Source organism: Lagenorhynchus albirostris, chromosome 4, assembly GCF_949774975.1.
Source record: "Lagenorhynchus albirostris chromosome 4, mLagAlb1.1, whole genome shotgun sequence".
Lineage (NCBI taxonomy): Eukaryota > Metazoa > Chordata > Mammalia > Artiodactyla > Delphinidae > Lagenorhynchus > Lagenorhynchus albirostris.
In genome coordinates this window covers 3,077,666-3,103,880 of record NC_083098.1, presented here as the reverse complement: position 1 = coordinate 3,103,880, position 26,215 = coordinate 3,077,666, and the positions used below count along the sequence as shown (strand labels likewise).

The 26,215-nt window shown below is 44.7% G+C and overlaps 1 protein-coding gene and 1 long non-coding RNA gene across 3 annotated transcripts in view; one reads left to right on the top strand and one right to left on the bottom strand.

Annotated features, from left to right (window-relative positions):
• Positions 1-826: 826 nt before the first annotated feature.
• On the bottom strand, positions 827-25,697 carry LOC132519616 (uncharacterized). The gene is made up of 6 exons (XR_009540210.1): positions 24,297-25,697; positions 23,687-23,866; positions 22,924-23,089; positions 4,787-4,885; positions 4,141-4,383; positions 827-2,660 (listed from the first exon to the last, which is right to left on the bottom strand). It is a non-coding gene; the product is annotated as an uncharacterized LOC132519616 (long non-coding RNA).
• Positions 22,334-26,215, top strand: part of GASK1B (golgi associated kinase 1B) — a 41,496-nt gene continuing 37,614 nt past the window's right edge. Inside the window, exons 1-2 of one of the 2 annotated variants that reach the window (XM_060147514.1) lie at positions 22,334-22,495; positions 23,735-24,877. In XM_060147514.1, the coding sequence (XP_060003497.1) occupies positions 23,968-24,877 (910 nt within the window). In that variant the 5' untranslated portion in view covers positions 22,334-22,495; positions 23,735-23,967. Of the gene's footprint in view, positions 22,496-22,829; positions 23,002-23,734; positions 24,878-26,215 lie in introns of those variants that run through there. The other variant, XM_060147513.1, reaches the window with a different exon arrangement.

Below are 26,215 nucleotides of genomic sequence, written 5' to 3'. Positions count from 1 at the left end.
TAGAGATGTTCTAAAAAATAAAGTTGGAGGGGGGAGGGATAAATTAGGAGTTTGGGATTAACAGATACACACTACTATATATAAAATAGATAAATGACAAGGACCTTCTGTATAACACAGGGAAATATATTAAGTATCTTGTAATACCCTATAATGGAAAAGAATCTGAAAAAGAATATATACAGATACGTGTGTGTATATATATATATATATATATATAGCTGAATCACTGTTCTGTATACCTGAAACATTGTAAATCAACTATACTTCAATACATAAGTAAATTTTTAAAAATCTACAAAAGTATTAAGTTTGTGATTATTTTATGGCAATTACACTATTTCCTCAGCCAGGTAAATATATCAATCACATAAACATGATAAGGTATATACCTATATATATTTTTTTCATTTGATTGTATTTTTCAACCATTCACTAAATAAGAGAAGTACTTATAAAGTGAAACATATCCTGAGAAGTACTATTTTATTCTTTCCTTTAGAACCAAAACCAATTATTTCCCATTTTGATCATTGAACAGATGTTTATCATTTTATGACTCTTTGGGGGTAAGTATGGCTGTAAGGGCTTTCCAAAATATACGCTACTCTCCCTCCTTCCAGTAGTTGCTAAATGATCGTATAGGATCCTACTGGGTGTGCTCTCCTGCTCCCAAATTTGAGGATTCTATACATAATGAGAAATTATGAATTGTGTGAAGGCAGAAAAAACCTGTTTATTCACTAGATAGTGTAATCATCCACTGTAGTCTTTAAAAGAACTCTCCCTGGGTTCTTTGGAAAAGAAGGAATCAGTTTATCACAAATAATTTTCAAGAAGAGTTTTATTATATCCAGAAAGCAAATGAAATTTTCCAAGAATAACCTGACATTAGAAAAAATACACTGTGATACTGAGAATTGATGAGGCAAAATGTTAAATATAAATGTTCCTGTCCTGATCCAAAGTTTATTTTTCATGTAAACTATTTCACAATAAAGTTTACCTCAATGAAAAATAAAACTATTACCTTTTGCTGACTTTTAAAAATAGGGTTCACAAAAAATTAGATCTTTATTTCTTAAAATGTTTACAATTCTCTAATGTACTGAACCAGTGATAGTTTTAATCACCTATTCTGAGAACACTAACATTATTTACTTACTTTCATTTATTTATATTAATTTCATGAAGTCTTTGAAGCAGTGTAGAATGAGGACATAATAATAGGAATAAAAGTTAAAAAACAGAGAACTTAGAAGAAAATCAAGATGAAACAAAAGGTGCAGATTCTAAGGACCTGTGTATTTGCTATATAAACTAGTGGTAAATTTTAGAGGTAGGTTTATAAATGGAGTCAGATCACAAAGGCCTATGTCAGGCATTTTTAAGGTACTATTAATTTTGCATCCTTGCATCCTCAACATTCATGCATTCATCCAAGACATCTTTATGGTGGATGTACAGTAAACTGGGCAGTGTTATAGACACTGGGGACAGACAACAATCCCTATACCAGCTCAGCTCTCAGCTATGAGGGCAGCCAGATCATAAACAGTACATGTGGTCTATTAAATAGTAAGATGTATTAAGGAAAAAATAAAGGAGGGAGAAAGACAAATGTGTGTGGATGTGGGTGTGGTTGTATGTGGGAAGCTGTGTTTCTGGAAGGGTCATCAGGGAAGGCCTCCCAGAGAGGGAGACATTGAGGGATGGCTGGGGGGGGAGGGGAGAGGGAACAGTGAGGACAGAAGCCCTGAGGCCCATCTCAGGACTCTGAGGAAGAGAAGGAGGTCACCGTGGGTGGACCTGGGGTGGTGAGAATGGGGTGAACAGGATGGGAGGGGCCTCATAAGGCCTACAGGGGACTCTGGATTTTCCTCTGGGAAAGATGGGGAGCAGCTCAAGTCCTGTGATCACAGGAGATGTATTAGTTATCTATTGCTGTGTAACAAATTATCCCAAATGCAATGCCTTGGGGGACACTGGACATCTGTCCTCTCTCACAGTTTCTGTGGGTCAGGAATTTGGGAGCATCTTGGGTGGGGTTCTCACTCAGAGTCTCCCCCAAAACTGCATGGAGATGCTGGCCATGGTTCCAGGCATCTGAAGATGTGGACGGGCTGGAGGTGCCACCTCTGAGGAGGTTTGCTTATGGGCCAGGCATGTTGGCCCTCACTGCTTGGGGGGAGACCTCAGTTTCCCTTCACGGGCCTCATCAGAGGACTGCATGAGTATCCCCATGTCATGGTGTGGCTTCCCCACAGTGAGAACTCCCAGAAGGCAGAGGTGCCATTGTCTTTTATGACCTGGCAGCTGAAGTCACACACTGGGGCTTCTGCAGAATTCTGCTGGTTATACAGTCCATCCCTGACTCAGTGTGAGAGGGGACTGCATCACGGTGCAGGTACCAAGCACTGAGGATCATCCAGGGCTGTCTTGAGGGTGGGCCACCAGGGAAAAGAAAGGAGAGAATTCCTGGAACAATGCCCTTGTGTGGGTGCAAGCAGATGGGATCCTAGTGCAGAGCCGAGGGAAGCCTCCTTGTTGGATGCACAGGAAGGTCATACACAGGAACAAGTACACATGTGCCGCTTCAGGAGGTGGCGAAGATGTGCTGGAGGCTTGTGTACATTCCCTTCTGATTTTTTCCTAATTCTCTGTGAAGTAGAAAATAAGGTCATATGTTAAGAATGAGGACTGGGAAGGAGGTTGTGGAAATTCTTCAGTATTCTAAGTTTTTCAGTATCTTTCAAGTGATGCTGGTTGTTGTCACTAAGCGTTGCTCAGTCATACAACTAAGGAGAAAAAACACTTTATTGATCACTGTTGTATTATAAGAGGCACAGGCTGGGTTTTGGGAAAGCAAAAGAAAACCAAATATGTGTGTATTTCATTTTTAAAACACTGATTTTCTTCCTCTTTGATCTCGAGAACGTTCTATGTTTATAGCATGGAAACGTTTAAGCTATAAACGTTTTTCTGTTTTGCAATTAGATTATTTCATGACTTCTGCATATGGAAGAGGATATCATACAGATCATTAAGAGTAGACATTTAAAATATAAGAAATTTGAAAAATAAATAAAATAAAATATAAGAAATTGTCTTTTCTTAGCTCAATCAGCCTAAGACCACCAGAGACAAACCTGTGTACCAGCTAAGTCAGCTTTACTGACTCATTGCCATGTGGGAGACTGCACATCCAAGGAACCATGGGGAGTTTCACCAAAGAAAGGGAAAAAAAAAGAGTTACTATGGGATTTTGCAAGAGTGGCCTTTAGGTGCAGTGTAAATGAAGTGGTGTTTTGATGGGCTCCAAGAAAAGTCAGGCTGTGTGTAAAGGGGCCACCGTCAATTCTGGCCTGTGAAGTGAACCCAGTTATGTTTTCCTTGGAAACAAAGTTAACGTAGATGTCAAATGCTGTGTCCAAGACCTGCTTGCTGAAACTCTGCACATGGACTGCCAATCAAGGCTGCTTCAGAGTATCACAATGATTAAACTCCTCCAGACCAGACTCTGGTGTTTTATCTTTACTGAAATAATGTCAAACAGAAATGTTTCTGATAGTTCGTGATTTCAGACAATAAGAATTCTCAGTATGAAATCCATGGTCAGCCCAAGAATTGGGCTGTTACTGCCTCTTATGGCTGCAGCTTGTATTTGGGAGAATTACTGTTTTCCGATAAATTCTCACCTGGCTTTACTTACAGTTCTGATTCTGGATTGACGAATGGTAAGGAAGATATTTACTCTCTACATTCAAACCAACTTTTAGGTTTTTACTCTATATTATTATAACATACTATAGCTCAAAATCTTGATGCATACGTCATTCTCCCTTCCTGGGTAATCTTGGTCAAGACACTTAAGGAGTTTGTACCTCATGTTTTAAATTCATAATATAAGGAGGTTGAAAGCAGTCCTCACCAGTTGGTTTATATAAAATTTGACCTCTTTTATTTTTAAAGCTGAAATTACAATGCCTCCTGCAGTATGTTTACAAGACCTCAGCATCCAAGTTCCCGCAATTACGTCTGCCAGTCCCCAAAGGGGAAGCCTCCCAGGTGATCATGGGGCCCGTGTGACATTTTCATCTTCTTCTTTTCCTGTTCTAGTTTCCCTAGGTTACCAGCTACCAGCATCACAGTCGTCAGAAGAAGACCTCTTGCTGCCGTGACTGATGGATGTGGCACCACCACTGTGCTCATGATGCTGCAGCTCCCGAGGTGCTGGGCACCGTTAGTTCTAGAAGAAGCTCGGAGGAAGTCTCTCCTCACCATGATGTCCTCTGGGCCTTGAAGTGGTTCTGCTCCTGCTGGGTCTCTCAGCAGAGCAGCTTCTGCCTTCTGGGCTTCATCACCTGCACGTGATTCTCAATGCTTCAAACAAGCAAGCAAACAAAACAGAATCAAATAAACAAATCAACCAATTATAACAATAAACAAAGGATGTCAATATTCTCAGAGATGGAGTTCATTCTACCTTACATGGTGACTGATCAAACCACAACACCTGACTTCAGCCTACAGGTCACTGCAACTTTGTCACAGACAAAGGACTTGTCTTAAGTGTGTGTGGTCAAAGGGCTCATTTGTTGATTTTCTAAAAACGAGGTAATTTAAACTCTCCATCTTTGGAGACCAAAAACTTCTCCTAGTATCACATTTAATTAAAAGTTTTGCTTGATTTTACTCATCAAAAATATAAAATCTCTTGAGCCCAGGGCTTAGCCATGATACCTGTCGTGTACATAATCTTTACCGTGCCCGCCTGTGAACGTACATGGCCTCTTCACTTGCTTGTTGGTGTGAACGTGTGGTTTTTCTTCAACAGTGTTTCCAGTTGATGGATTCACAGGGTAAGAGGGAGGCAACATGACACCTGTGGTGGGAGGACAGTGGGGCAAGGTCAGGGGTGTGCTGATGGGTACTCTGACAAGAGCTGGCAGGCGCTTGGGGGGGTAGAAACAAGTCAGGAGAGAAGGTCACTAGTAGGGCCCTAAAATGAAGACTTCTGGATGGAGGATAATGATACTAATGATAAATAATAATTGTGGAGTGTTTACCATAGGCAGGGACTGCATGAAGACCCTTCTCTGCATTATTTTGTTCAGTTCTTAGACCAACTGGGTGCGTTACACGCTATTATTACCTCCATCTGGTGGGTGACGAGGCTGAGCAAGGTTCAAAGGGTGATTTGCTCAGATCCACATGGCGCATCAGTGGTAGTGTTAGTTCTCAAGTCAAAATGTCTCTGATTTCAGTGATTTGGTTATTCATTTTTAATATACTTTCTAAAGTATTATGAGATCCATGCCTCATTCTGACCTCTGTGAAGATACCTGAAATGTGCATTCAAGTATCTGAAACAGGTAAAAAACTATAATGTATCTATACACCTTGACATGTATGTTCAAAAGCTCACGTCTTACGACCACCTCTGAGTTGGTCACTCTGGCCAAAAGTGTGGGGCACTCTGACCGGCCAGTCCTTGCTCATCCACTTCTCCTGTGTCTGTGAGTATGTCAGACGTAGCTGTACTCGAAACCTGGAGACTGTGATTAGAAGGGATATGAAAATACATTCTGAGAAGACAGCATGGTAGCTACCACAGTTCATGACATCGTTGCTGGTTCAAGCCTTTCTTTGATTCCATGCAACAAGAAAAGCCATTTTTTGTCTGAGCCAGTTGAGTTATTTCCTCTTATTTGCCACCAAGAGTCCTGATCTCATCTCTGTTTTTCTTCTTAGGTGCTTATCTCCCTGCAGTATGCTGTTTACCAGATCGCCCTAGTTGGAGGTGTGGGGATCCTCTTCCATTTCTCCCTATTCCTCCTCTCCCTTTATCCAGAAATGTGAGAATTATCCTCCATTTCTCCCTATCCCTCCCTCTCCATATCCAATCAGATATCCTATGGCAGTTCTAACTCTGAAATGTCTCTAAAACCAACCTCACTCTTCCATTCCTATGGTCACAGCCATTGTTCACGCCTTCATCATCTTTTGTTTGATTTCCCCCTTGGTTAGTTTTCTTACTTCTAGTCTTGTTTCTTTGCACTCTGCCCACCATGCTTCTGTGAAAGTGAAATGATCATGTCACTTCCCTGAATACATTTTTCTCTTGGACCCATTGCCAAGAAGTTAAAAACTTCCTGGTGACACGTTTGGGACCCTTGTGAACCCTTGCTGAGGATGCCTCACGTGGTCCTCGTGCCCAGGTCTCAGCATCAGCTCCTACCTATGTATCCTGCTACTTGGCTACTGGGTTATCTTGTTATCTGGGTCCTATTCCTTTCAGGCATTGCTGTCCTGGCCCTAAACTCTAATCTCATAATTAGGTGACTTTTATTGGCACTTGGGATTCCTTGATATCCTGACTCCTTCTGTCTTTGGTACTTAACACGTTTCCAAACCTGATATTGTCTATAAATGACTTAGGAAGCTTCTAAGAAGCACGTAGTTCCTTGACGCAACCCAGATACACTGCATCAAAAATATTTTTTGAAATGAACTCCTGGAGATACAGAGGCAGACAGTTTGTAGAAGTGGTCATTTGGCAGACACCAAGCTTGAGTGTGTTTGCTGTTGCCTGCTCTCAGGGTCCTCTGATGCCTCTTCTCTACACTGACTGAGTTTCTTCCTTTACCTACTCCAGAGACTCCTGATTGGCCGACCTGCCTTGGAGTCCCCTCAGTTTACATCCTGGTCATCTCTGCTCTGGACCCTCATGCCATCAGCCAAGAATCAGTTATTTCAACCTCTGAGCTCTCCTATAGTTATGTAGTCCCTTCATAATTCCACATCCTTGGATTTATTCTGTCTATTCTTGCTTTATCATCCATACTTTAACCTAAGTTCAAGTCTAAGTTACTTTTCCCATCTGCTTTGGCCATGTCTCCAACCATAAATTCTCCTCCTCATTTCGGGGCCCCAAATACTAGGTAGATAGGTAGATGGATAGATAGATAGATAGATAGATAGATAGATAGGTAGACAGATAGTCACTAACCCTTTAAAATTATCATAAAGGTTCCAGTTAGTGGTGAGGTGCAGCTGATGGGAGACTGTATACATCTCTCTCAAACTCCATATTCAATAAAATTACATTGTTTGAAATTGAATATTTACACAGAAATCAGCAAATACTCAGAAAATCCTACTCCCCCCTCCAAGGGACTGGGAAACATTTCCCATCATACCACTATTTCCAGAGTTAGACCAAGCTGTGGGAGCCCTGGTGCCAACCTGCAGTACCTAACACAACACTTGCAGATAAGACATGTGTACCATGAAAGCACAGGCGGACTGAGCCTGGACAGGTGGGTGGTTAGTGTTCTCTAGATCTTGAAAAGTAGAAGAGCGAACTCCTTATATTGCTCCAATCTGTTCACCTCCTAGACGATCCCTCTCAGCTAATGGCAATTACATTCACATGTCATTTAAGCAATCTGTACATCAAGTTCCTCGTCCATAAAATGGGGATGCTAATAACATTTATATCATAGGGTTGTTCCAAGGATTACATGAGCTGTGATTGGCAAAGGGCTTAGAATAATGTCTGGAATAGTTGTGATGCCCTGAAATAGTATGTGAGTGTTTAAATAATTGCTCAGAGTAAAACCTGTGGAGTCAGCCTTGCTCCGTTCATTCTCTTATATCCTAGATTCGAAACTCCAGGAAATCCTTTTACTTTGCATTTTAAAATATACATCTGGATCTGACCTCATCTTACCACCTCTCCTGTGACTACCATGTATCAGGGCTCCATCGTCCCAATCAGAGCTATTTTGATTGTCTGCAGATCCACCCCCCACCACAATCTGTTCCTGAAACAACAATCAGAGCGATGATTTTCAGTCATTTTTAGACCGCATCCACTTCTCAACTGAAAACCCTCCAGGGCTCTCTAATTCCCTAGGGTAAAAGCCAGTGTCTTTACAATGGCCTTGGCTTTGCTCTGAGCTCTCCCGGGACATGACACCGTCTCAGTCTATCCAGTCAGGCCGTCCTAGCCATCCTAGAATGGAGGGGCAGTAGGGAGTACAGTAGGATTGTTAAAACAAGAACAGGGGAGAAGGAAGATGGACACAGTGAAGCAGTGGGGGCAGGCAGGAAGGGCGGGGAAAACAAGTAAGAGGTAGAGTAGAAGCAGGTCAGGAATTTTGTCCAAAGCAGATCAACTAAGAGCTTAATCTGTACCCAGTCCCTTGGAAATAGGCTTAGTACGAAGAAAGCAAGATAGCAGCCACAACTAGTACCTGCAGAGAACCTGGCAACCCTGAATGCCCCTGAGTCCTGGGTAGACATGGGTCAAGTGTGGTCTGGCTTTGTTGTGCAGTATCAGAGCTGGGGACCCTGTGCAAGTCTGGACAAAAAAATATTTCCAAATCTGGTGGTATGTAGAATACACTCCACTAAGAATATTGACCTCCTCCTCTCCTAGAAAAGTGATGGGAATTGAATGTTCCTTGGGAACACTGGGATGGGTTTAGGATGAGGGCAAAGGTTAACACAGCAAAGAACAAAACCGTGGCAACCAAGGCACTTGGGAGAATCAATCTTGATCCAGATCATGGATAATCTTCCTTTTCCTTGAGACAGAGAAAACATACACCAAGAACAAATATACTGTGACATCTTTAAGGTCTCATCTTGATAAGGTCGGGATTATAAACCAAACAAGCAGATAATCAAAAAGAAAACAAATATAAAAACATTGCACTAAGGAAAAGATCCCGCAACAAAATCTACTGGGATTTCAGCACAGAATCAGGATGGGATCCTGTCTGTTTTCTTATAGACCAGCCTCATCTTCTGCCTTTTCTCCTCTTCTGGTACCGATCTCTGTCTATTGATCCTGTTCTGGTCTGTACATGTACCTTTTAGGCTTTGTGTCTCATCCATGAGCTTGCTGTTAGCTGCCAGTATCTAAGAGTCCATACCCCTATGATGACTTGGATGTGGCTTGTCCACTGGCTACTTGCTTTGCTTAGATCCCTATGCTTTAGGTCCTTGATGGTACAGTAGGCTCTAGTGTTGTAATCTTTCCGCTGCTGCCTCTTTGTCCCCTGCATCCACCCCATCCTGGTTTTCTCCAGACCACATCCTTGGGTTAACCCAGGTTACCCTCAGAGATACACCCACAGAGGTAGACTCTGTGCAAACACCTCAGGACAGGATAGAAAATTCCATCATAGCACATCCAGGTACCAGATAAAAGATTCTGGAGTGCTGACAAGGTCAAAGCTTGGTCTTGGAAAATTTATTCCAACTGAGGGTTTAGGACTTGGTGATCAATCATTTCTACTCAGCAGCGGAGGCTGCTGGTTCCCCACAGAGTTCCCGTAGCCAGTGTGCCCTCCCACAGCGGTTCAGAGTAGAGCAGCTCAAGCTTAGAACTACTACAGCTTCCTCCAGAGAACTGCCCTCGCCTTTGGCTGAGAGGAGCTGCCCCTCCCAGAGAGGCCTGGGGCCTTACTCTCCCCTCCCCCATCAGCCCACCTAGATTAGATTTCAAATCTCACTTTTTGTGTAGGTGGAGTTGGGGGGAATGATGCTTCCACTACATAATCGCCAGGTAATGTGGTTATGAGTCTGTGACTTTGTGCTGATTGCGTGCTATCAATTAAAATGATCCTTCTTCCGACCTATAAATAAAATCTACCTTGTGACTTGGAGATTTTTTTGTCAATTCAAGCATTAATAACTTTCTCTAACTCTGATTAGGGAATTATTTCCAGATGAGAGCTCTGATACATCTTCTTGGACAAGCTGTCAAACCCACACTTCATCAAAGGTGCCTCACCCCTGTGATGACTTGCATCTTTTGGAGGTAATAGATCTTTAGACTTATAAAAGAGAGGTAGGAGGTGGTGTGTGAGTTCCTCTCATCAAACTGCATTGATGTGAAGCTCTAGAGAGAGGTATTGGATTCTGTTTCCATGGCAACTGCTTCACTGCTCAAGGGGAAAAACAGGACAGCAATTGAAGTCTGTATTAATAGCAGCTCTAAATATAATCAGTAATGTGTTGAAATCAAGTGAAAGGACCACAAAAAAGCAATAGGTAAAACTTACAACCATGCAGGGTGGGGTTGAAAAATGAGGTTTTGTACAAATATTATTGCAACTACAATACGCTTTAAGAATTACAGGAATGGGGGCTTCCCTGGTGGCACAGTGGTTAAGAATCCGCCTGCCGATGCAGGAGACATGGTTTTGAACCCTGGTCCGGGAAGATTCCCACATGCCGCGGAGCAACTAAGCCTGTGTGCCACAACTATGGAGCCTGTGCTCTAGAGCCCACGAGCCACAACTACTGAGCCCATGTGCCACAACTACTGAACCTATGTGCCACAACTACTGAAGCCCACATGCCTAGAGCCTGTGCTCCACAACAAGAGAAGCCACTGCAATGAGAAGCCCGCGTATGGCAAGGAAGAGTAGCCCCCACTTGCCGCAACTGGAGAAAGCACGCACGCAGCAACGAAGACCCAATGCAGCCAAAAATAAAATAAATTCAAAAGACTAGACTTTAAAAAAAAAAGAGAATTACAGGAATGGTTGGTGACAAATATAGTTTTGAGGAGAATCAACTATTATTTTATTTGCCCATTCATTCAGGTGAATGAATCTGAATCTGTAGAATCCTGATCGTATGTCAGCCACGAGTAGGATCTGAAGGCACAGAGGTATGTCAGGACTCTCTCTTTCTTACAGGCTCTCATGGTTTTATGGGGACAATAGAAAATACCTACTGTGATTATAACGATGCTTTATTCGTCTACCCAACACCATTCTAAGCGTTTCCCACCGTGTAGCAGTCAGGAGGTTAGGGATTTGTATGGGATTAATATCACACGCAGCTCCAGGGATAATTCAAAGTCATTTACTATAGTTACTGGTTCAGCAGTGAACGGGTAACCAAGGTGTAAACCTATATGACATTCTTTCATCTATAGGCGTTGGCTTCTGCACGAAGCTCAGAAAGCTTGTTTGGTGGCTGTGAGATGCTTACAATTTTTTTTTCTCCTAGAGGTGAGAGAGGGGTCACATAGAGTCTGTTGCTTCAGGAAGCCACCCACCTGGGGATCAACCTGAGGAAGTCTGCCGTTGACAAGGGCACAGCCAAGAGAGTGACAGAGAATCATAGCCAGACGTGACCCAGCGACACTGAGGCCAGTTCTATCCCTGCCTGTTCCAGTGACACCAGACAAGACCACTTTTTTTTGTGGATGCTTGAATTGGATTTTTAGGTTTCCTGCTGCCTGGAAACAAAAGAAAAGCATGGCACCAATGACAAATGACAATACCATGGAATAAGTAGAGTACTGGAAATAAGCAGAGGGGTTGACGTACAGAGGAAGAATAAATCAGGGAGAGAGAGGAGGGGACAACTGGCTCATCTGGCAGAAAGGAGTGCAGAAAAGATCAAAAAGGTCCTCTCTTGTGAGGGAGAGAATTCAGCGCTTCTGTCAGCGTAGCTCCCGACTGTTGTTGGAGAAACGGGCCTCTCCTAACCCAGGCTCTATGCCTGGGGGGATGCGCCATGGACCCAGAGGGGCTTGAGCCCAGGTGCCCTTCACTTACACTGCCCTTTGCGGGGGCCGGGTGGATGTGCTAGCCCAGCTGCACATCAGCACCTTGCCCCCTGGATGGAGGTCACCCTCCAAAGCCTGGTGGTGTTTCTGGGCCGTGGGCAGGGGAGGGGTGCCAACAGCACTGCTTCTACTTTTCCTGACCTCCGGTTTGCAGCCCCTGGTGGACCCCATGGAGCACCTGGCCCGACCTCCAGTTCACAGCCCCTGGTGGACCCCATGGAGCACCTGGCCCTTACCTTTGACCCCGACGATGGATGCTGTTTCCTGCCCTCCTTCAGGCCTGCTCTGCACACTCACGGCCCAAGGTTGCCCAGCCACGTGCCCAGCCGTGTGAGGGAAAGGCGAAGGCAGACTTGGGGTCACCGTCTGTGACGATCCCCTCTCCTCAAACCCAGCGCCTCTGGCTTCGCGGACCCCACATGTGTCTCGGCCCGTGAGACCCCTGCCTTCTTCTCGGGCCCTTGTTGCCCTGGCCACAAGTTGGAAGATGCCCACGGGAGACTTCTGAGGTGACGCGAGTCCCCTGCGTGTATCCCTTTCTAGGGATTCCAGCTGCTGCAAACCATTTGCGCTGGCTCTCCAAGGCCTTCAAAGGATTGCTTATATGTGTTTACAACTTTTAAAGTTATTTTTGGTAGAAGATTTCATTCAGTATAAGCTACACTGTTGGGCCCAGGACTCAAAATTGTATCCATTGAGTTTTAATTTCTATTATCATTTCTCCATGTTACTTTAAAATTTCTTTTAAATACGTGCTCAATCATTTTTAATCCCCTCTTATTGCATGCTCACTTTGTTGTCCCTTAAACATTATTTATATAGTATATACTAAATTTATCTTTGGTTTCTAATTCTAAAATTTCTCTTTTTTTTGAATATTGGTGATTTCTGATAGTCATCTCATATAAACTGATATTCTTTTCTGGAAAATTTAAATTTGAGAATTGTTTCTTTTAGAGAACTTGCAAACAGTGATTATATGTTTTTCCTTATTTGTCCTGAGCCTAGGTTTAAAGTACGAAGGTCTTTAAGAGTAATGGCCTCGGACACAATGCTGAAGCAGAAGTTACACATTTTATTCTTGAATTGTGTTCTCTGTGGAAAACTTAGAAAAGTGATAAAATGTTTAGTGATGAACTTAGATTCACTAAGCTTCTCAGACAGTTAAAAGCTTCAGCTGTTGAAGTTCCATACTCATCTTTTAAATGTTTTAAAATTTATTTAAAAATTAATATATTTTAGAGGGAAAGTTATTCACCTGTTAGCTAAAATTCGACTAATTTTAAAGGATTTTCTTTTTCTTAAAGAAAAGGACAATGTCTTTTTTTCCAAGGTCCAATAAGTGAAAATAAGCTTTGGTTTGGTTTGAAACTTAGGACAGATTGGTAGTTGAATTCTTCATCAAGCTAAAATGAATAATCTATAAAACTAATCAAAGTCTAGTTCTGCCACTTGGCAGATGGCAAATTTGGCCTGATTAGAATTGTCGTATTTGAGGCTGTGTGTAGGAGGGCTCTGCTTAACTGTGTTGAGACCAGACAGGATGGGAAGAATTTGGGTCTGAAACCAGACATTATGTCTGGGAAGGTCCTAAGGTGGTGGCTGGGGAAGAGGGTGGAGAACAGACAGAGCTGAAAGCTCTTGGGGAGTCTGGCCTGGAAGATGGGATCCCAAACTCCCCTTGACGGCGAGATCCTAGAAGAAGATCAACCCTCTTCTCCACAGCTACATCCAAAGGAACTCGACAGTGCCTGTCACAAAGTACTCGCTGCAAGGATATTTTAAATGAAAAAAGCAAAAAGACTAATGTAGGCAACAGACACCTCAGGCTCTGATAACCCCTTACAAGTGTCTGCATAGGAGGGAGAAACCTGCCTGGAGAAGGACTGTTTAAAACCATCCAACAACTCGGTGACTCCTCCCGTGAGCTGTGAGCAAAAGGCGGTGGTCAACTCTGAATCTCTTTCTGGCCATGATAAGTAAACATTTCTAAGGTCTATTTTTCCCCACCACAGTGTCCTGGTAATGACTGAGTTAACTGCTTTTTGGTATGCTAAGGGCTTTTATTTATTAATTCATCTAATCCTCACACCAGCCCTATGAGGTGTTACTATTAAGAAAAGTAAAATGAATATTAGAGTTTTATACTTCTGTCATCAGTCATTATTGTTCTGGTAATATTGTTCTGGAGGTCTAACCAGCTGGAAGATGTCAAATCACCCGAGGGGAAGTCCTTCCCGGTGTGATCCACACCGTAATACCTTGTATGACAAACGCCCCGTGATGTCAATTACATTGCTAAAGACCTCCTGACTGTAGCCTCCCAGCGGTTACCAGAGACTAATTTTAAATAAAGGGAAAAATCACTGAAGGTTTGAATCCAAAGTAGCCAGCAGAATGTACCTGATTATCTTTTTTTTTTTTTTTTGCGGTACACGGGCCTCTCACTGCTGCGGCCTCTCCCGTTGCGGAGCACAGGCTCCGGACGCGCAGGCTCAGCGGCCATGGCTCACGGGCCCAGCCGCTCCGCGGCATGTGGGATCTTCCCAGACCGGGGCACGAACCCGTGTCCCCTGCATCTCAACTACTGCACCACCAGGGAAGCCCACCTGATTATCTTTTAAGTCCTTTGCTAAGTATAGAAGGAAATAGTGAATCAAATTCTGGAGAATTTGCTGGATTAGTAATTCAGTAAGATTGATGACTGTTTCTTGAACCTGAAACTAAGTGTTGATCAATGTTTTACCCACTGGTGTTTTCTTATGGTCTCCTGAGAGAGTGCTCAGTCATCCGCGTCATCCTTGCAAGAAAAGAGAGCAGGTGAATAAGCCATGACTTCTGTGGATCGACCACTGTGCTAAGCGCTTTACGTACATATAACATAGAATTTAATTGTTAGAACAACACTTGAACTAGATACAATAACCCCAGTTTTTCAGATGAGGAAATTGAGCAAAATGAACTTTCTTGGTCTCTTAGTCCAGGCTAATAAGTCTATGGTAATAAGAAATTACCATAGACTGGGTGGTTAAAACAACAAACATTTATTTCTCACGGTTCTGGAGGCTGGAAGGCTGAGATCGGGGTGCCAACGTGGCCAGGCTGTGGTTGAGAGCCCTCACCCTGGTTGGCAGGTGGCTGTCTTCTGGCTGTATCCTCACCCGGCCCAGAGCAGAGAGAGAAGAGGCATGCTCTTCTGTCTCTTCTCACAAGGGCACTAACTCCACCACAAGCGCATCACCTTCATGATCTCACAACCTCCTCATCTCAAAACACCATCGCATTGGCCACTAGAGTTTCAATATGTGAATTATGAGGAGAGACAACATTCAGTCCACAGCACCTGCCAAAAGCACCTCGCTGAGGTAAGAGTATTTTGTTTACAAGTTCCTCAGCTCCACTGAACTTAAATGCAGAATTATTGTCATCAGCTCTGTTGTCTGGCTGTTTCTCTGTCCTAAGTAATTAGTGCAAAGGTAAAGCAAAGAGCATTGCCTTTGAGCTGGTGATGACCTCAATCAAGGTTGTCTTCATACCCCAAAGACCTGCAAAATAAGGTGCCTTTTGAACCAAAGCATTGGTTATTTCCTGTAGGGAAATAATTGGGGTGTGTTTTATTTAGAGAAGCAACATGTTCATTCTTATAAAAATAATTGATTTTCTTCTATGTGTACAGTGCTTTGTATCTGTTCACCTTTTCAACTGCAGAACCCATTCCAAGCTTCTTACCAAAGATCTTTGGCTTATAATTTTTGGCCACGATACACATTACATGTGGCCATGGGAGCCTGAGGACTGCCTTTCGGAAACCACTGTGATTTTCCTGTAGAAGGTACTTTATGGACGCAGAACTGGTGATGGCCTGTAGAGGATCTGATTTCTTTCTGGGATTTTCCTCCACACTCAGCCACGAGGGCTCCTGGTTTTCATTCCATGGATTGTGAATGGCAGTCTCTCTCCAATTTCTTCTTTTCCCGGTATTTACAGGTTATGGCCTTGCTTTGAGCAAGGGGCTCGAATCGTAGGGCTGGGTGGTGAAGGCGAGTATGTGATGTAACCTGTTCTCTGTGTGTTCTAATCCAATGGATGCAATGTCTAGGAGGAAATAGAACACTATTCATAAAGGGAGAAGAGGTACGGAGCGGCCTCACATAATGTGGTTTTGAGTCTTCTGAACTTCTTACTTTATCCTTCCTCTTTTGGCATTTTCCTCTCTTCTTCCTGGCCTGCCCCCTTCTTTTTTTTTTTTTTTTTTTTTTTGCGGTATGCGGGCCTCTCACTGTTGTGGCCTCTCCCGTTGCGGAGCACAGGCTCTGGACATGCAGGCTCAGCAGCCATGGCTCATGGCCCAGCCGCTCCGCGGCATGTGGGATCCTCCCAGACCGGGGCACGAACCCGTGTCCCCTGCATCGGCAGGCGGACTCTTAACCACTGCGCCACCAGGGAAGCCCCCTGTCCCCTTCTTTTTGGGGCGTGTCCACCAGGGCAATGGGTCTCAAGCACAGGCATGCATCAGATAACTGGAGGGCTCGTTACCGTACAGATTACGTGGCTTCTCCTCCAGATTTTCTAATTTAGCGGATCTGGAGTGAGGTTGAAGGCTTGCATTTCTGATAAATTCCCAGATGGAGCTGATACTGCCGGTCCAAGGCCAGAGTTTGAAAACCACTGGTCTAGGGATTCTCAGCTGCCAACGCCTGGAAGTGGGACGGGGAGGATGGGCTCTTCCCTGACCTTGCACCCCAGTTCCTGCCTGGAAACCAGTGTGTACTGCTAGGGCCTCTGTGTCTCCGAATAAAACATGAAAATCCCTCCATCAGGGTTTGCCTGTAGTTCTTTCCTGGGGCTTGAATGCATAGGGTGGACGGGCCAGATACATGACACTAACACATTCTGTCTTTTCTAATCCAGTTTCTTTATCAATTTATAACCGTGTGTGCGTGGTTTTCAGAGCCCAACAATTTATCAGATGTGCCACACATGTCTGACCCATCGTGGGGAACACAACTGAGTCTCAAAACGAGACACCAGTGTAAAAACGACCCCAGATTTCTCTCTGTCTTCTTTTCCTGTCCTTTTAAGGTGTTTATTTATAGCTCCATTTCTAATGTGCTCAATTTAATCTAGGATCGCCAGGGGGCCTTCCTTCCTTTACTTGTACTCCACCAGCAGCTTATTCTTTGACACCAACTTGCTTTCGGGGAGGAGAGGAGAGATCCTTCCTCTGCACTAGTATCCTGCAAGGAGCCTAAGGATTGAGAGTGCTTTATCCCATCTTCATCCCTCCACACAGGCTGAAGACCACTGCTGCTTGGGGCGTTCTGTCCTAAGACAAGAATGACCCAGGGCCAGCGTGTCTGTCCGTCCTGGCTTCCCTGGGAGTGTGGGTTGGAAACAGAGAATTGAGGCCTTCAGTATCCACGGCTGAAACAGAGAAACTTAGTTGTCTAGACTGTCTGGGGCTTTTAGAAGGAACTTGCCTCAGAGTTAACCTACTTTTTCTGTACTCCACAATGAGTCTGTGTGTTCTTGGGTTTTATAATTATAAAACAGATGCTGACTATTATCACATGCATAGATCATCTAATTATCTAGAAGTGAAATGACAACCCTACAAACATCTGTTGCTTCCAATATGTGTCAACTTGACTGTCATATATTTTACCTGTTTCCTATACTATGCTGTGTTTCTGGAAACATTGCTCAGTTTCTGGGCACGTGGTGGGACCATCCTAACACAAACACAACTTTAAATAAACGGAACCAACATTCCTAGGGAGATGAGGCTAAAGGGATTGTTGTGGGAGATTTCTACACCGGGAAAAGGCGAGGTTACTCTTCACCAGATATAACAGTAGACAGAGGGGAGGAGACCCAATGCAGTGAAAGGCCAGCCTGTGCATCCCCTGGAAATAGACCTATTGGTGCTCTCTTGGTCGCACGTGAGAGACGGACCTAGGACACTCAACATCGCTTCATAGATGGGTGAGTCTAGCTTTTTTTTTTTTTTTTTTTTTGCGGGCCTCTCACTGCTGTGGCCTCTCCCGTTGCGGAGCACAGGCTCCGGACGCGCAGGCTCAGCGGCCATGGCTCACGGGCCCAGCCGCTCCGCGGCATGTGGGATCTTCCCGGACCGAGGCATGAACCCGTGTCCCCTGCATCGGCAGGCGGACTCTCAACCACTGCGCCACCAGGGAAGCCTGGTAAGTCTAGCTTTGAGAAGACATGGGGTTTTCTTTGAAAGTACTTCTATTGAGACTAGGTGTGGTGGCATGGGTCAATAGGAGAAACGTCCTTAGCAGTGTGTCATCAGTGTCAGATAAAAGTGCACGTATCTCTACAACACATAACACAAAACGTGTAACTTCTTTATAAGGTTTTAAAGACAGATCGAAGCACTACTGAAAGAACCACCAACTTCTTGGTACCAATTAAACCCCTTTGTAACAAAATTTCAAAGCTTATCAGGCTAAGAGAATTTCAGAAACAGGTCAGGCCAGCTTGGTCCCGCCCAGGCCTGCTGTTAGGATGGGTAGCAAGAGTACTAGCAAATTCCTCATGACAAGCAGGTCAGAGGTCAGACCCAAGAACCGAGGCTAAGGCCAGGCTTATGATTCTAAGAGAGCTGTGGGTCCTATAGGTCAGGAGGATGGTGGGCAAGTGTTAGGGACCCTGGGGGCAGGTCTGGACAGCACAGACCAGGGATAGAGTATCCATCTGTGGGTCTATAGCCTACGTAACAAGTCTGGGTCAACCACAGCAAGGAAAAGCTTATACTTAGGTCTTCAGTGACTGGAGCCCTTACGTAATCCTCTGGTGGGTGAGCTTGTTCCCACGGTAGCAGCAAACAGTACACCTGACAGACATGGGGAAAGGAGAGTCCTTCCTACTGTCGGCCCTGGTCCTGGACTTCTCCCAGGTTGAAGGAGAAACAGCCTTTCCACACGTGGGTCTTTCCCTTGGAAGAACTGAAGGATTTAAAGATTATTTCCCTGACAGTAAAACCTAACGCGTGTCACTTGACTGTGAAAAGCTGTTAATTTGCCTCTGAAACTAGCCATTTAACCTTTAGAAGAGTGAATTATAACCCTGCACACTGGACATTTTTCACACTATGGATTTCTGGGCCGCTCCTCACAGCAATTAAAGGAGAACCTCTGGGGAGCTGGATGGGACCTAGGCATCTATTCTTCAAAGTTTCAGTGATTTCGTTGTTCTTCACGTTTTTAATTTAATTCTTGAATGACGAAAGTATCAGGACCTCTTCACTGTAAATAAAAAAGATGTGAAACATTGTTACTCTCTCACTCCCTTTCTGTATGGGGGTATAACGGCTATATCCACAATATAAAGAATATAAATGAATATTTGTTAAATAAATATTTGTTAAATAAAATAAAAATAAAATAAATAAAAATAAATAAAAAAATATTTGTTAAATAAATATTTGTTTACCCACCACCTCTTTCAGTTTTATTAAAGGATAAGATATATACGGAAAAGTGCACAAATAGTAAATGGATAGCCAAGGAATTATTCCCAAATAAATATCATCTAGGTCAAGAAATAGAACATTAGGGAGTTCCCTGGTGGTCCAGTGATTACACTAACGAACGTAGTAAGGTAGATAGCTAGTGGGAAGCAGCCGCATGGCACAGGGATGTCGGCTCGGTGCTCTGTGACAGCCTGGAGGGTTGGGATAGGGAGGGTGGGAGGGAGGGAGACGCAAGAGGGAAGACATATGGGAACATATGTATATGTATAACTGATTCACTTTGTTATGAAGCAGAAACTAACACACCATTGTAAAGCAATTATACCCCAATAAAGATGTTAAAAAAAGAAGACTCAGCTCTTTCACTGCAGGGGCCCAGGTTCAATCCCTGGCCAGGGAACTAAGATCCACAAGGTGCATGGCATGGCCAAAAAAAAAAAAGAAAGAAAAAGAAATGGAACATTGCCACAAACCCATGTTACTTCTCCATAAAGATATAAAAAATTCCCGGTTATTTTAATGGGCCACACCATTGTCTTATCGTCTACCTTTACACTTTGTTTTGCTCATAGATCTATTTTTTAATGGAGAGAGAATACTTCAGGTATGAGGTAATATTATCATATCAGTCTCTCTGAGCTAATAATATTCAGAGCAGTAACAAATATTTTGAGTGCTCCATGCGTCCTCACGTGGTGTATGTGAATATTATATCGTGACAACAAATTTTCAAACCGGGACTCACGCAAGGAATTCAGGCTTATTCTTCTAAAACTGAATGGAACTTCGCTCTGGAGCCCCTTGATACCTGACAGGAGAAAATACCTTTCTGTTCAGTTTCAGCCGTGACCTTGAGCAACAGATGGGAATGGTTGCACATTCCAAAGTGTGGTGTGAGATCCCTGTGCCTGGGAAGGCGGCTGCTGTCTTGGGGAGCCTGAGGTTGCTGAGGCAGAGGATGTGACTGCGTCTGTTGGACCATTTGTGGGCGATACACACAGGCCCAAGTGAGAAAGCCAGCCTGCTGGTTATTTCAAATGCTTTGCAAGAAAGGGCCTGAAGAAACAAGGTGATCTCCGCAGAATAGTGGGCTGCCAGATTCCAAGGGGCTGAGCAGACATCGACAGCCAGCCAGAGAGGCCACGATCTTCAAAGTGACTACACCTTCCCCCCTAGAGCGGACGCGCAGGCCCAGCGGCCATGGCTCACGGGCACAGCCGCTCTGCGGCATGTGGGATCCTCCCGGACCGGGGCACGAACCCGTGTCCCCTGCATCGGCAGGCGGACTCTCAACCACTGCGCCACCAGGGAAGCCCTTGGCCATACTTTTTTGAGGAACAGCAAGCTGCCCGAGAGGGGAAATGCTGTAAACATAAAAGAAATGTGAACATCTCGACTACTACATAGAATCTAACTGTTGATTCGTTTATGTGCGTGTATGTGTGTGTCTGTGGCTCAAATGATGGAGAAATTTAAAAAAGTCGGACTACAGAAATTATGCCTGAATTTTTATCCAAAGCAGTTGAAAAGGGCTACTAGTGCCCAGAGTGGGTTTGAATAGGCAGTGGGAAGAATGATTCAAATTGTTTTTTATCTGCTGAGCCCTGTTTATCCAGTGTATTTGTAATATCAATATATTAGCTACACCCATGATTCCATGAGCTGGTTCCTAACTCTACCAGAGACCTTCCCCTTCGGCAGTGGTGACTCCCTGTCAGATGCCAGGGCTGGGAGAAGGGCCCCCAAGAAGTTCAGTGAGGTGTCAGGGGGCGAGAGGAGGAGTCCACCAAGTTTGCTAAGCCAGACAACTCTTATCTACTTCCTAAGCATTTCGCCGCTAAAGAAACCTGCTCTGGAAACAGCTAGCAGAGTCTTCTGCTTAGTAGAACCTGGCTTCTGCCAAAGACTTACTTTTACTTTTTAAAGACTTCAGGTCAGTTATTCTTCTGAATACTGAAAATAGCAAGATAGTTTTACAAACTGGCTTGGTTATCGTTTCCTTTCAAAAAGTTAATATTTACTATCTAGAAGATAATTCTGGGCTCATGGAAGTGTGCTTTAAGAGTATTGCTACCATATGATCCAGCAATCCCACTCCTGGGCGTATATCCGGAGGAAATCATGGTTTGAAAGGATACATGCACCCCAATGTTCATTGCAGTGCTGTTTACAAGAGCCAGGACATGGAAGCAACCGAAATGTCCATCAACAGCGAATGAATAAAGAAGATGTGATACATATTTACAATGGAATACTACTCAGCCATAAAAGAGAATGAAATGATGCCATTTGCAGCAACATGGATGGACCTAGAGATTATCACACTAAGTGAAGTAAGTCAGAAAGAGGAAGACAAATATCATATGGTATCACTTATGTGTGGAATCTAAAAAAAAAATGATACAAATGAACTTATTTGCAAAACGGACTCACGGACTTAGAGAATGAATTTATGGTTACCAGGGAGGAAGGTGGTAGGGAGGGATAGATTGGGAGTTTGGAATTAACATATACACACTACGATATATAAAACAGACAACCAACAAGGACCTACTGTATAGCCCAGGGAACTCTACTCAATATTCTGTAATAACCTAAATGGGAAAAGAATTTGAAAAAGAATAGATACATGTATATACATAACAATCACTTTGCTGTATACCTGAAACTAACACAACATTGTTAATCGTCTATTCTCCAATATAAAATAAAATTTAAAACAAGAGTATTGGAGAACAAAGGAAATCAATTTGATGCTCAAGTTCTCATGCAGTTTAGCCAGAATCTATGGGTGCTTCTAGGAAGCATGGGCTGAGTTTGAGAGCTACAGGAACAGTTCTAGTATAATTTCTGGTATTTGATCACTTGGAAGTTTATCCTTTCCTTCTACACGTATTCCAATGCCTTGATCTTTTCCGCATTGTTAAATATAGTCTTTTTACAATTACACACCATACTCTAATTCCCACTCCCTGCCCCCACCCCCCCATAACAACCTTCTTTTCCTGTGGGGAAAACATTCCCTGGCCCCTGCCTGCCTGCGTGCCTTCTAGACTCTATTTGCTGTAGAAGCAAAAACAATAAGTCTAAGTGAGACCCGGAGGTCATCAACCCCTGCCTTTGTGCCCGGACATGCAAGCCACCTAAAGCAATCACTAACCTGTTTTTAAAAGAAACCTCCAAACAGGGAGAATCCACAACTTCTTTTTGTGAACTGTTGCACCGGGCAACGGCACACTATAAACGTCTCTTCCCACCGATGTGGACTCTTATCGGCCTGTTCTTTTTTCTCCCTCATTTGCATTAACCCTTTCTTGCCTTTTTCTGAACTTCTGGGCCTTCTCTTCTCAGAAGCGGTGGGAGGCCAGTGTTACTCTGGACACAGCCAGGATGGAAAGGTAAGTCCCTGGCAACGTTGCTGCTCTAATCCCCGGTGGCTGGGATGGGCAGAGAGGTGAATGCCTTCACCTCATGAGGTGTTTATTTCACTGCTGCTAAGCGAACACTCTCTAATGCATTTTAACACCAAAAAGACTGACACTTCTGAGTCTGTTTCCATACAGGACACTAGAGGGCTCCCAGGAGTTAAAAATAAGTGGAAAAATACGGCATTTGCTTTTTTTTTCCCCAGAATTTAAAATTAAAGTTTATTTTTTACAATATTAAAAAAAAGAAACCCTTACACATCTTAAAAGTGGGTTGTCAGCAGCCAGTGAACAAGTACCCGTTTTGCTTTGCAATCAGGAGTTTTCAAGGGAGCTTTGAAAGCAGAGCTGAAATATTTGAAATGTGGAACACTCTTGACCATGAAATATGTTCTACTTACATGCCTCAGCCTTTAATAGTTCTTTGCATTAGAGTCAGGGATTGCATTCTTCCTGGGGCCAAGCACGGGGCCAGCTGTGTAAGTAAGGTTGCTTTTTACCAGTTCTTCTTTTTAATAATGTGAAAAAGTAGAGCTAGAGGGCTTTTGGTTCTCTTCTTTCAGCTGACTTTGGTGAAAAGAAAAGGAATAAAAAACAGTTAGATGTGTGTTTTGTGTTTACGTGTGTGTGTGTGTTTCTGTGTGTGTGTGTGTGTGACTGAATAAATGTAATTGCTTCCGAGATACATGGGCATGTATGCCTTTATATTATGATAACCCTTAAAGTAAGATAATGGAATATATTATGAAGAAAAGACTGTACCATACGATTAAGAGAATATGTTTCTGAATTTGAATGTTAATACTTGGTGCTTCCGTCCAACTAGTTAAAGCAGGACTTTTAAAAATAAATAGAAGATAGCTACAGATTTCTAAAACCTGTGGTTACTTTTCTTAAATTATTTCTGAATTTCAAAACGAAAAGCCTGGATTTGTCCAATTTTAATGCTTTTCCTTCAGGATCAAATTAAATGACTCTAGCTACAAGTTATAAAATAGTCTTGGATTTTGGTGGTTGGTTTTCACTAATTGAAACTGAATATCAAATCTATACATCTATCTTGTTTCTACTTTTTTTTAAACCTCACTTAAAAAATCATTTCGTGGTGATAGTGATGAAAGGAAAAGGTTCCGCGTTTTTCTTTCCTCTTGTGGAGGAACTGACCGAGTTTGAGACTGTGACTCAGTTCGCTCTGTTTCCATTCATTCCCAGGAACTAGCCAGACTTCTCCTCGGGGAGGCTGTCGGGGTTTAGAAGGTCTGCTGTGGCCAGTGTCAGAAGCCTGCCCGGCTCCATCACCAGCCCTTAACTTCCTCCTCGACCCACTGAAGACCACGTAGACACCTGAGTGGAGGCGACAGCTGCGTTCAGCAAACCATGCATCATGCCAGAAGGAGCCAACGGCAGACTTTAAACTCTGTGCAGCATGTGGACGAAGCTCAGAAATGAGCTGTCCGGACAAGCCAGGGCAACTCATAAACTGGTTCCTCTCCTCCCTGTGCGTCCCGAGGGTGCGGAAACTCTGGAGCAGCCGGCGCCCCAGGACCAGGAGGAACCTCCTGCTGGGTACGGCCTGCGCCATCTACCTGGGCTTCCTGGTGAGCCAGGTGGGGCGCGCCTCTGCCCCGCACGGAGGGCGCGCGCGCAAGGGGCCGCACTGGAGCCGGGCCACCGCCGAGGCCCCCTTCCCTGAGATACCCCTGGACGGCACGCTGGCCCCTCCCGAGTCCCAGGGCAATGGGACCACGCTGCAGCCCAACGTGGTGTACATCACCTTGCGCTCCAAGCGCAGCAAGCCCGCCAGCATCCGTGGCACCGTGAAACCCAAGCGCAGGAAGAAGTATGCGGTGGCTTCTCAGGCCCCGGGACCCGGGACTTTGGTCGGACCGTCCCTTCGGCCTCAGGAAGCTGCAAGGGCAGCTGATGCTGAAGTGCCCGGGCACGTCCGGGGAGGAAACCTGGCCAAGGCTGGGGAGCGACCCTGGGGGTGGATGCAGGGTGTGGGAGCGCAAGGTGGGGACGCAGATGCGCAGCTGCCCCGGGCCGAGGGAAGCAACATCAGGATCTACAGCGAGAGCGCCCCGTCGTGGCTGAGCGGAGAAGACATCGGCCGGATGCGCCTGCTGGCCGACGGCACGGTGGCGGGTCTCCAGCCGGCCTGGCCCAGGAGCAGAGCGCGCCTGCTGGTGTTGCAGGGGACAGGCCGGCCCGCGGGGCCCGCCTGCGGACCCAGCCCCTGCGGGCTGCTCAAGCAGCCTCTGGACATGAGCGAGGTGTTTGCCTTCCACCTGGACAGGATCCTGGGACTCAACCGGACCCTGCCTTCTGTGAGCAGGAAATCCGAGTTCATCCAAGGTAACCGTTTCCCGGGCTTCTTGTTTGCAGCTGTTGGATTGGGCTTGATTTTCTCTTTTCCCTCAGCCTCTTTTTCTAAATGATTTTCTCCACCCGCCTTTCCCATTTGGACAGCAGCAGCACGTCTTTCCATACGCTTGGCATCCTCGATTTTCTCAGCTTTGGGAGGACACGAGAGTGCGCGGGCGATGCTGTGCTGCACACGCGCGAGAAGCCCCCTTGTGCAATCTGTGCTCTCCGTTTCCCTCGCCGCGCTTCCCGAAGGCTTATTACACCTGATGAAAGCCAGTGGCAACTGTGTGATCAGGAGAGAGAGCCGGGGTGGAGGCAGAGAGCTTGCTGACAGTCAGGCATATTAGTAACCGGGTTTGTATGGAAGTAAGTAGAATCCTGCGCACTGGAGGTTTTTAAAAATAAAGGCAAAGAGGGTTATCTTTCTTCGGCAGATGGAATCTTTTTAAGAGGCCCAGAGCCAGACCATGTTAGATTCAACCCCTTCATCTTTCACGATGGACGTGACCGCTTTAGTTTACAAAGAAAATGAGGCCAAAAGAGGTGATTTGTTCAGTGTATATACCGACCAGCCACGTGGTTTCTCCAAGTCCATGACTATGGTTTATTGAGCCTGAGTGCCGAGAGATGCCGTCAGGTGACAAACATCGTGGCAGGTTCTGGGGTGTGCAGCCTGCCGATTCAGCTGCAGGCGTCAGGGCTGGCGTGTGACAGTGCTCATGCCACAGAAAGGATTTTCTCTGAATCCTAAGGCTATTCCAGCGTTCCAACACAAAGTAGGGTGGGTCCTTGGCTGTGTTTGAAAGCAGAGTGATTCCAGAAGTTGCCACTCTGAACCCAGGCTGGTCCAAGAGGCTAAAATGGACCACAAAGAGATTATAAGCTCAAAGGCTATTTGCTTACGAAACATAGCATTTCAGCCCAGTTCCCATGGAGTCTGGACTGGAATGGATTAAAGCCTTGGGAGTGGCCAAAAGCCAAACTGCATTTCAGTGGCTTCAGGGGTATAATTTAGTCTTAGAATGGGTACTTCTTGAAGCACCACTGGTTTATTTAGAAAGACTTGGCATTCCCTACTCAGCCTGGCTCGTGGCTAAGCGCTGCAGATTCACAGGTGTGTTTCGATGCCTCAAATTCACAGTCTTCCACCAGTGTGATGCTGATGTGAGAAGCCTCTCAGACATTCTATCAAATGGTGATACAAGTTCGTTTCTAGAGGGTGCTCACTATTTGCTAAGCGCGATGCTGCCTGAGACGTAGAGTCTCTATACATCTTGACTCCTGTGTTTCTCACAGCAGTACTAGGAGGTAGGTGTGATTCTTATC